The 11631-nt window shown below is 42.9% G+C and overlaps 1 protein-coding gene across 1 annotated transcript in view; it reads left to right on the top strand.

Moving 5' to 3' along the window:
• Positions 1-7451, top strand: part of HLTF (helicase like transcription factor) — a 106534-nt gene extending 99083 nt beyond the window's left edge. The window contains exon 25 of the mRNA XM_028135831.2: positions 5223-7451. Within this exon, the coding sequence (XP_027991632.1) occupies positions 5223-5375 (153 nt within the window). The 3' untranslated portion in view covers positions 5376-7451. The remainder of the gene's footprint in view (positions 1-5222) is intronic.
• The last annotated feature ends 4180 nt before the right edge of the window (positions 7452-11631 follow it).

The raw sequence follows: 11631 nt of genomic DNA on the forward strand, positions 1-11631 counted from the left end.
GAGGAGAGCACAGGTGGAGTAATGGGGGACATCTGTAATACTCTCAACAATAAAAATAAATTTAAAAATATTTTCTGGGATCATACTTTATTATTTTGCAACATGCTTTCTTCCCCCTTAACAATATATATTGGAGACTTTCATATAAGTACATTTAGATCAAACCTATTCTTTTGTTTTCTATTGTGGTAAGATATACATAATGTAGTATTTAAAATAATAAAAAGTATTTTTAAGTGTGCAATTCAGTGGTAGTGAGTACATTCACATTATTGTTGCAGTCACAATCACCATCCATCTTCAGAACTTTTTCATCTCACACTGAGATTCTATACCCATTAAACATAACTCATCATTCCTTCCTATTCCCCCCTAGCTACCACCCTTCTACTTCTTGTCTCTGAATTTGACTACTCTACAAACCCTTCTTTTTAATGCCTACATATAGATACATCATAATTTATTTCATCAGTCCCATTTGCTAATAAAAATAGTGCCATAATGAGCATTATATTACATGCATCTGTGCATATCCTACCTAATAAAGAGAGAATATGCCTATTGACCCTCATGCCGTCGCAAAGATGGCGGCGCCCACAGCCAATAAGGAGGGAATATGCTAATTGACTACCCCACCCTCAAAGTTGGTGGTGCCCATAGCTAATAAGGAGGGAATATGCTAATTGACTGCCACGCCCTCAAAGTTGACGGCACCCATAGCCACAAGATGGTAGTGCCCAGTCCCCTCAGCCCCGTGCACCCGCCTCCAGAGTCCCCCAGTTCCCCCAACCGCCCAGGGCCAGCCTGAGGCACAGGCAAGCCTCAGTTGACGGCTGCACAGCTGCCCAGGGCCGGCCCTAGAAGCAGGTAACCAGGGCCAGCCGAGGCTTGCGCTGCCGGCAGTGGCAGCAGCAGAGGTGTGATGGGGTGTCTCCTTCCCCTGATCACCGGGTTGCCTCCCACCCCTGAGGGCTCCTGGACTCTGAGAGGGGGCAGGTTGGGCTGAGGGACCCCCCACTCCAGTGCATGAATTTTCATGCACCGGGCCTCTAGTATACAAATACTTCTTCAAGATAGGTTAGGAAATAGAATTCTGGATTTATTATTTTTTATTAGATAACTCTCATGTTATTTTCAAAGTAGACTTTATGATATATGAGAATTATGTAAATTTATTCTTATGTGATGGTCAAAAGAGTACCCTTTAATTTGCATTTACCTAAGACCTTGAGGATATTTCACATACTGGTATCTGTTGTTTGTTAATATTTTTTTCTGTGACTTGCTTGTTTATATCTTTTGCCTAGTTTTCAAAAAGTACAAATACAGTTTTATAGTATAAAAAATTTCTTCATTCTGATTTTAAATGTTTTGTAATATATATATTGAATATTGTTTATCCCAAGCTTTTGCTTATCTTTGAACTTTATGTGTTTTTTTGTCATGAGAAAGTCTTAAAATTTTTATGATGTAAAACATGTCAGCATCTTTCTTTATATCTTCCAGATTTTAAGGTCTTCTTAGAACAGGCTTTATTTTCAGATTTTAAAACTGAATCTCCTAACATTTACCTCTGATTTGTTTGAAATATTGTTCTTTATTTATGATTCATGATATGATTCTAATTTTATTCTTTTTTTCAAATGAAGATCCATTTGTTTCATTATCATTTATTTTGAAAAGCCCATCCTTTTATATTTCTTTTGATTTGAAATTTCACTTTTATCATACATACTACATGGGTCTCTTATGGACTCTCTTCTGTTCCATTGATATCTCTCTCTCTCTCTCTCTCTCTCTCTCTCTCTCTCTCTCTCTCTTTCATTGATTTCAGGGAGGAAGGGAGAGGGGGAGAGAGAAATATCAATGATGGAGAGAATCATTGATCGCCTGCCTCCTGCACACCCCCTATTGGGGATCGAGTCTGCAACCCAGGCATGTGCCCTTTACCAGAATCGAATCCGAGACCCTTCAGTCTGCAGGCTGATGCTCTGTCCACTGAGCCAAACCATCTAGGGCCATTGATTTCTTTTTATCCTATTCTCGGGACAATATTACTGGTATCATTTACTATGGTTTTATATAGTACTAGAGGCCCGTTGCATGAAAAGATTCGTGCAATAGGCCTTTCTTCCCTTGGCTTCCAGCACCAGTTTTCCTTCGGCACCCAGGACCCAGGCCTTCACTCCAGCCAGAGTCTGCCACTTTCATCTTTGCTGCAGACTCCGGCCAGAGTCTCCTGTCTTTGCTGCAGACTCTGGCCGGAGTCTGTCATCTTCGTCTTCGCTGCTTCACTGCAGACTCCAGCCAGAGTCTGCTGTCTTCACTGCAGACTCCAGCCAAAGTCTGCCATCTTCGTCTTTGATGCAGACTCAGAGTCAGCCATCTTCGTCTTTGCTGTGGCCAGAGTGCCGCTCCTGTAGATCCCTTCACCCTCCACCCTCCCTCTCATAGCAGGCGTCCTGCCCCACCCAGCCACTCCACGCCTGGAGCAGCTGGGCGGTCGCCATCTTTTGCCTTCTAATTTGCATATTCCATCCTGATTGGCTGGTGGGTGTAGCGGAGGTATGGTCAATTGACATGTTTGTCTATTATTAGGTAAGATGTTTTGACAGATAGGGGGGCAAAGTGCTCACATTATCCTTTGGGTTTAGGTTACCAAATCTCATTTAAGAAATCTTGTTTGGTATTTATTGAATTTACAATTATAATTTGACTAGTAGCCCATTTGCAGGAAGAATCCTTCAAGCGGCCGCTGTGGCCGCATGCGCTGCCGCTGCCGCTGCCGCCGCTGCGCCTGCACCTGCACGCTGCTGCCGCCCATCCCGCTCCGCCCAGCTCTGCCTCGCTCCGCCCTGCCCGGGCTTTCCCTCTGGCAGCCACCTTGCTTTCCGCTTTTCCTCCCTCTTCCTTCTAAGTTGTCTTCAGTCTTTACTCCTCCCTCCCTCAGCGTATGCAAATTAACTGCCATCTTTGTTGGGTAATTTGCATGCTTGCCCTGATTGGCTGGTGGGCTTGGCTTTGGCTGGTGGGCGTGGCTTGGGCATAGCGAAGGTGCGGTCAATTTGCATATTACTATTTTATTAGGTAGGAGAACTTGGTAACTATCCTACCTAATAAAAGACAAGTATGCAAATTGACCGTACCTTCACTATGCCCATGATTGGCCAAGAGGCGCGGGGGGGCGGGACTCGGGGTGGCTGGGGTAGCTGATTGGGCCGGCAGGACTCTGAGCTGCGTCGCCAGCAGCGGCACGAGCTCATCGTCTGTGCCATGGCTGTAGTGCGGCACAGAAGGGGCCTCTGGGGCAGCGAGCTGACGTCCCGCCGCGCGGACCATCAAAAGTGTGGGAGCTGAGTGCCTGTCTGCTCAGGCTGCAGGCCTTTCAGAAGCCTCCGCCACGCCGGAGCACCAGCGATGGAAAGGAAAGCATGGGAGCTGGGTGCCTGTCCACTCAGGCACCAGGCCTTTCAGAAGCCTCCGTGGCGCCAGAGGCTTCTGAAAGGCCAGGTGCACCAGCGGACAGGCACCCCGCTCCCCGCGATCAAAAGCAAAAGCGTGGGAGCTGGGTGCCTGTCCGCTCAGGCACCAGGCCTTTCAGAAGCCTCCGGCGCCTGGTGCACCAGTGGACAGGCACCCAGCTCCCCCGTGATCGAAAGCAAAAGCGTGTAGGGGACCCTACACGTGCTTGATTCAATCATGCACTGGGCCTCTAGTCTTATATAATAAAAGCCTATGACACGCACTGACCACCAGGGGTCAGACGCTCTTGACTGGTAGGTTAGCTTACTGCTGGGGTCCGGCTGATCAGGACTGGGCGAGATGGGCCAGACATGCCCTGGAGCCCTCCCACAGTCTCTCCTTAGCCCCGATGGTGCACAGGTGGGGTCCTTTGGCCTGGCCTGCACCCTCTCACAATCCGGGACCTCTCAGGGATGTCAGAGAGCAGTTTTGGCCCAATCCTGCAGGCCAGGCCGAGGGGCCTCACCTGTGTACGAATTTCGTGCACTGGGCCTCTAGTCCTTTTAATAAAGAGTGTTTCTATACAGGAACTTAGCTAGTATCTCCTAAGTACATTCACATCATTATTTTTTTATGTATCTCAATACATAACACTTTAGTTATTACAGTAACCATAACCTCTAATAGTGTTGGACAGCAGTAGTGATAGTAACAATTTTTGACTTGTTTCTGTCTCTGTTGGAAATGCTTTTATTGTTTTATATGAAATATGTTGTTTTGGGAAGTTCCTAGTAGATGCCCTTAATGCAGTTGAGGACATTTATTTCTAAGTAAATGTGGATTTTCTTTTATCAGGAATAAATGTTGAATTTTATCAAGTGTTTGTTATGCATCTGTTGAGATAATCACTTTTCTTGGTTGTTGTTTTTTCATGTTATGAATTATACCAGATAAAGACTCATTCTTGCATTTCTGAGACAATCTCATTTAGCTTTTAAAATATAATGATATAATGATAAATTTATTTTTGCTAATATTCCACTTACAGAGCTGCATTTACAGTTAGTTTTTGTGTATGTGCTGTCTTACTTGATGATGGGGTTTTAAGATGTAACATGTCTTTATGGCCTTATTTTTTGTATCAGGAAAATATATTGAGTGGTAAGGGAATGCAATCTCATCACAAGTTATTATATTATGTTCTAAATATTCTTACTGTATATTCAGGAAAAAGGTGGAACTAAATAGTTTCTAATAGGTTATTATTGACCTGTTGTTGTTTTAAATCCTCACCTGAGGATATTTTTCCATTGATTTTTAGAGAGAGTGGAAGAGAGAGAGGGAAAGACAGAGAGAAATATTGATGTGAGAAACACATTGATTGGTTGCCTCCCACACACCCCGACCAGGGCCTGGGCTGGGAAGGGAGGAGCCTGCAACCAGGGTATGTGCCTTTGACTGAATTGAACCCGGGTCCCTTCCATCCGCAGGCTGACGCTCTATCCATTGAGCCAAATTGTCTAGGGCTTATTGACCGTTTTTGAAAGCTATAAAATACTATAAGAACATAGATAATCATTTTCATATTCTCAAGTTTTCTTTTTTTTTAATTAAATTTATTGGGGTGACATTGGTCAACATGAACATATAGGTTTCAGGTGTGGGTTTCTATGTGTTAAGATCTGTATGTTAAAGATTTTAAATATTGTGATGTAACAAATATTTAACCAATTTACCTTCCTTCTCTCCCCCCTTTAAAGTTTATTGTGAAGGACTCTGTTGAAGAAAATATGCTGAAAATACAAAACACAAAGAGAGAACTGGCAGCTGGAGCCTTTGGAACAAAAAAAACAAATGCCAGTGAAGTGAAACAAGCTAAAATTAATGAAATCAAAACTTTAATTGATTTATAATTTGTGGGATTTTGGTAAGATTGGTTTGATCAGATATATAGCTGTTTTAGAAATGAGAAAAATACAGTTTTAGAAATGAGATCTTGTGAATGTATCTTCTCAAAGGAGCATATTGTTTTTTCATCAGTGAAGTAGTATTACTGATACATTATCTCTCCTCTATATGAACCTATTTTTAATGATATTTAAAATAGCAATAAGTTCCATTATATACTGTGGCCTAAAAGAATTTTTTTTGAGAAAAAAAGTTACTTTGTTATTCAAGTTTTCATAGTATCTCTGCTGAGTATTTTCATATATCTTGCAAGTACTCAGCTTTTTCATATTTCAAATAAGGTAAAACCTTTTATACTTTTGACCAAATAAAGAGTTATTTTCTATGTTGGACACATTTGGTTTTCCATCAGTCCTCCTGTTTGTGATGCAATGGATTCAATAGTCCTTGTAAACTATTCATATATACACAGACTATAGAAAAGATTGGTTTTATTGGACTTTCAAAGATCATATTTGCATCCCAGAACCAAACCTTAACATGAGAGACCAAAGTCCAGGTTAGTAAGTTACTTGTAATTTTTATTTTTACAGTTTCATTGAGATATAATTCATATAAGTGACTTGCAATCTTATGTTCATGAAAAGGGACTGTGTTAGAGTACTGTGTTCTCCATTTTAGTCAGGTACTATTCATTGCTTAAATGTAATTTGATGTGTTAGTGTGTAAATATGGCTTGTGGGGGTGAAAGGGAGCAAATTCTACCCAATTTGATTTAAATTATGGAATTGCTGAATAGATATTTCTATATATAGATAACTTTTATTTATGTAGGTTTTTTAAATGACTTTATACATTTTTGTAATTCAGAAGACTACTATATGTGAGAGGTATAATACCTGGATGGAAGTTGGATTGGGTGACCTCCAAAATAATCCTGACTCTTAAAGACATCTTTAAGATGAATGGAAAACTGTCTTTGTTACTGTATTTAGAATCAGAATTTGTGTTTGAACCTTCAGTAATTCATCCTTCCATCTATCTACAGAATTTATCATCTTTCTGTTACTTTTTTGTTAATCAAACTCACAGTAGTTGCCATAGAATTTTAGATGATTCTTTGAATCACATTTAAAATACATAAGCTATAATTCAGCAATCAGGTTAGGCAATCAGTGTTGTTTTTTCCTTAAGGGAAACTTTTTTTTTATCCAAAGAAAGAAGAGATTAATTACTGTAATAGGAGAAGCTTTATGTTTGATGATCCAGACTAGAGAACACCTTATATTTTACTTGTAGTGTTACAAGTGACTTGACTGAAAGATAGGAGATTGAGGCAACGTTGTGTTCTGGGGCACACATCTAAGGTTTGTGCTAAATATATTAACAGCTAAGTCCTCTCCTTCCTGTGTCCTGTCTCTTGCTTCAAGGAAACAGTAGGTTAGATTGCAAGAATTTTTCCAATTTCTTGTCTCTTTGGCAGTAGGTGAGGTAAAGGATCAGCAGACCTTTCTACAGGGATAAGAGTGGACAACTTGGGGTTGGTCCACTAGCATTAAGGAACAATAGGGAAGTTCTTTACCTTATAGGACTAGCATTACACAAAACATCAGGTGGATCAGAATCTCATCACATACATTAAGTGGATTCTCTATATACCAGTACTTCAGAGAGAGTTAATACAAAAGGAGCCAACAAAAAACATCACAGCCTAACACTTATGCCTTACAAAGGTAAAGTCTTGCAAGCTCACTATAGTGGTGAAGACTTTGCTTGCTTCTTTACCCAGACATTTACATACTTGTGTTTTTAAACACTCATAATTTGGTGAGTCATTTAAAAATACCTTTCTGTTTTTGTATAGTTCTATTAAATGGTGTTAAGTAAAAAACAAGTTTAATCCATCCTAAGAAAATATATAAACCACTGGAATGAAAAGTTCACATTATGCTATGTTGTTAATTGTTTCATTATTATGTAGAATAATAGCTTTAGAAGTATCTTGAAGACATTGTATTCCCACTTGTGGTTCAAACTGAATTTTGTTTAAATTTAAAATCAATAAAAGTTTCAAAAATTTATTCGCTTGCTTCCTCAGTGCCATAATTTTAATGACTTTTTCTTTAAAGAAAATTTAATCTTTCATAAATATCACACTTCTATGAAGATGTCTATATTACTATATTGAGTTTCTTGCTTAGAAATCAGTGTATATAATTTTTAACTATGTTAAATGTCTTGATCTTCTAAAATACTGGTTCTAATTATTTTTTTACCTATGATAATACCTATGTATAGTGGCATTACTAAATAATGCACACTGCATTATAGATTTTGCTCTATTACAGCTCTAGGATTGGAAATAGTTAATCAAGAAAATAATCTTCTGTTTATTATCAGTGAGTACCAATGAAATTATCCTCTTACAGTATCTGTTTTCTGTTAGGGGACACCAAAGACATTGGTATATTTTTTCTTTATTTATCATACTTGCCACAGTTCTATTCATTGGGATTTGGAAGATTCACCAAAATTATAAAGACAATTTTATGTTTGGCTCCTTAAAAAGAACTGAGATGTTTGACCGTAAGTTCTTAAGTATATTAACTGTAAAATATTTGCAAAATATGTAATATAACAGCTAGCCTCATTTAATTCATTATTGAATATAATAACCTTTCTAACATGTTCTACTGCTGGAGGCTAATTCCAACATGTCATAAATGCAAGAAGTTTCATCAAAAGGTTGATGGAACCTTGAGGCTTCAGCAGGGCTGAATACATGTTATTGCCTACTGGAATAGCGGAAAGCATTTCCCCAAACCTGAAGATCTGCATATTTTACTGCCTGTTACCAGACAGCTGAGGGCATTTCAATTTACATGTTATTGCCTCCTGCTGGCCAAATAGCTGAACAGCTGAGGGCATTTCCCCCAACCTGACAATGCCTACTGTATACTAAACCTTACCTTTGATATGTATATCTACTTTGCTATAAGGCAAAATGTGGGACTAAAAAGAGCCCTGGGTCCAGAGATAGAAGTTAGCTACTACAGCTAAGCTTTCTCTGGCTCCCCAAAATGCCTTCCAAATTTATATTTCATGTCTAGTCTCTTTATTAACTTACTCTCGCAGACTTTCTCCAGATTTCTGAACCCTTCTAGATGCTGGATACCACCCCGGCATTATTCTACATTGTGGATTTGGTACCTAGTTTATGTGGTACTTCTGAACAAAAAAGCCAAAAATACTGGTAGCTATGAAGGACTGCTTCCCTGCAGTCCTTCCAGTGGCCTGGAAACCCTTAAGCAGGCATAATGTTTTCTTTCATGTTGATATATTTGTACTTATTGTGTGATAATAAGGGGGAGCAGTCTTCTATATAAAGCCATGATATTTACTCCTTTTATATATATTTACTCCTTTTGTGTAATTTCTTATTCCCAATCAGATCTTTTAATGGTAAAAATGGGATATTTTTTCTCTCTGTTCTCCTTACTCAACCTTCCTGATCAATGGTCTGACAAATTTAAACCCATTTCTACTTTTAAACTTGTAAATTTCCATATGAAAATATCCTATCTAATAAGAGAGTAATATGCAAATTGACCATCACTTCAACACACACGATGGCCACCCCCATGTGGTCCAAGATGGCTGCCCCCATGTGGACACAAGATGGCCACCACAAGATGGCTGGCAGGGGAGGGCCGTTGGGAGAGACCAGGCCTGCAGAGGAGGGCAGTTGGGGGGACCAGGCCTCAGGGGAGGGCAATTAGGAGGGGAGGAGGCCTCAGGGGCGGGTAGTTGGGGGCAACCAGGCCTGTAGGGGAGGACAGTTAGGGGCAACCAGGTTGTAAGGAGAGGTCAGTTAGGGGTGACCAGGCCAGCAGGGGAAGGCAGTTAGGGGCAATCAGGCCAGCAGGGGAGCAGTTTGGCGTCGATCAGGCTGGTAGGAGAGTGGTTAGGGGGTGATCAGGCTGGCAGGCGGAAGTGGTTAGGGGCAATCAAGAAGGCAGGCAGGAGAGTGGTTGGGAGCCAGTAGTCCTGGATTGTGAGAGGGATGTCCGACTGCCCGTTTTAGCCTTGATCCCACCAGGATTGAGCCTAAACGGGCAGTCGAGCATCCCTCAAGGGATCCCAGATTGGAGAGGGTGCAGGCTGGGCTGAGGAACACCCTCCACCCCCATGCATGAATTTCGTGCACTGGGACTCTAGTAACTTTAATAACATATATAATTTAATGTCTGTGGCACAGGCCATCTCCATTAACCTGAACCAGGTATCCAAAATTTTATACTAACTAGGCTGCACTGAGACCTCCACATTTTGAGCAGATTCAAAGTGACTTATTAAGCTGGTGGATAAAACAGATTCTAGGGCATGTCTTGGCACTATTTCAAGACAGTATTCAATGTGATCAGAAGTGATATTAAGAGTCATCAAAGAGGTATATCCTATATAATAAAGAGGTAATATGCAAATTGACCATCACTCCAACACACAAGATGGCCACCCCCATGTGGACACAAGATGGCCAGCAGGGGAGGGCAGTTGTGGGCGATCAGGCCTGCAAGGGAGGGCAGTTGGGGGCAACCAGGCCTGCAAAGGAGGGCAGTTGGGGGTGACCAGGCCTGCAAGGGAGGGCAGTTGGGGGCAATCGGACTAGCAGAGGAGCAGTTAGGCATTGATCAGGCTGGCAGGGGAGTGGTTAGGAGGTGATCAGGCTGCCAGGCAGAAGCGGTTAGGGGCAATCAGGCAGGCGAGCAGTTGAGATCCAGCAGTCCTAGATTGTTAGAGGGATGTCCCAGATTGCAGAGGGTGCAGGCTGGGCTGAGGGACACATACACCTCCCCGTGCATGAATTTCGTGCACTGGGCCTCTAGTTGTTAAATATGTATTCTATTTCCTAGAGCAGAGAGGAAACCTAAAGTCATTTTCAAGGTCCATCATTTCTTACCTCTTTTCAGTCGGGTCAAGTTTCTAAGCTTTCTAAATCTCCATTTTCTGGCTAATAAAAATAGGATTCCACTGTGTCTCCCATCTTCCTACTCCAGGACTTCTGTGAGGATCAAATGAGATGAGGCATGGGAAAACGCTTCACAGACATTTGGTTAAAGTGTGAAATGTTTGCACCTGGCTATAAAGCAAGTCGCGTGCCTGGGCTGAAGAAACTGCAAGGAGGCTAGTTGTCGCTAGGGAGAGGAAGCCGGGTGTTGCTACGTGATGTTATTACCCAGTACCCACAGCAACCAGTTCCAGGCTGGGCTAGGCTGTGGGCTTCATTATGCACCATGGGGTCTTTGCAGTGTCGGCTGCAATTTGGTGGGCTGTCGCTCTGGGGTGGTGGCAGGGCCTATGTCCCACTTGGGGGAAGCTGAGTGTTGCTTTGTGGGCACCAGGTCCACGGTGCCAATGTGTGTCACGGCAGCTGCTGCATTGAGCATCTGTCCCCTGGTGGTCAGTGTGTGTCATAGTGACCGGTTGGATGGTTGAACACTTAGCATATTAGCCTTTTCTATATATACTAGAGACCTGGTGCATGAAATTCGTGCGGGGAGGGTCCCCTCAGCCCAGCCTGGACCCTCTCCAATCTGGGATCAGGCCTCAACTGACAGTCGGACATCCCTCTCTCAAAGCTGGCTCCTAACTGCTCACCTGGCTGACTGCCTGGTCGCCCTTAAACTGCCCCCCGTGCCAACCTTGTCACCCCTAACTGCCCCCACCCCGCCAGCCTGGTCACCCCTTACTGCCCCCCCTGCCAGCCTGGTCGCCCACAACTGCCTCCCCCACCAGCCTGGTTGCCCCTAACTGCCCCCGCTGGCCTGGCCGCCCCTTACTGCCCCCCATGCCAGCATGGTCACACCCAACTGCCACACCTGCAGGCCTGGTCACCCCACACAGCCTGATGTTCAGTCATTTGGTTGCCCCTCACTAATCCCCCTGCCGGCCTAGTTGCCTCATATAGCCTATTCGGTTGCAATGGTCACTCAGGCTTTTATATATATAGACTAGTGGCCTGGTGCATGAAATTGTGCATAGGGGGGTGTCCCTCCGCCTGGCCTGCACCCTCTCCAATCTGGGACCCCTCTGGGGATGTCCGACTGCTGGTTTAGGCCCGATCCCTTAAACCGGCAGTCAGACATCCCTCTTGCAATCCGGGACTGCTGGCTCCTAACCGCTCACCTTCCTGCCTGCCTGATTGCCCCTAACCACTCTGCCTGCTGGCATGATTGCCCCCAACTGACCCCCACTGATGGC

This window comes from Eptesicus fuscus, chromosome 3, assembly GCF_027574615.1.
Source record: "Eptesicus fuscus isolate TK198812 chromosome 3, DD_ASM_mEF_20220401, whole genome shotgun sequence".
Taxonomy (NCBI): domain Eukaryota; kingdom Metazoa; phylum Chordata; class Mammalia; order Chiroptera; family Vespertilionidae; genus Eptesicus; species Eptesicus fuscus.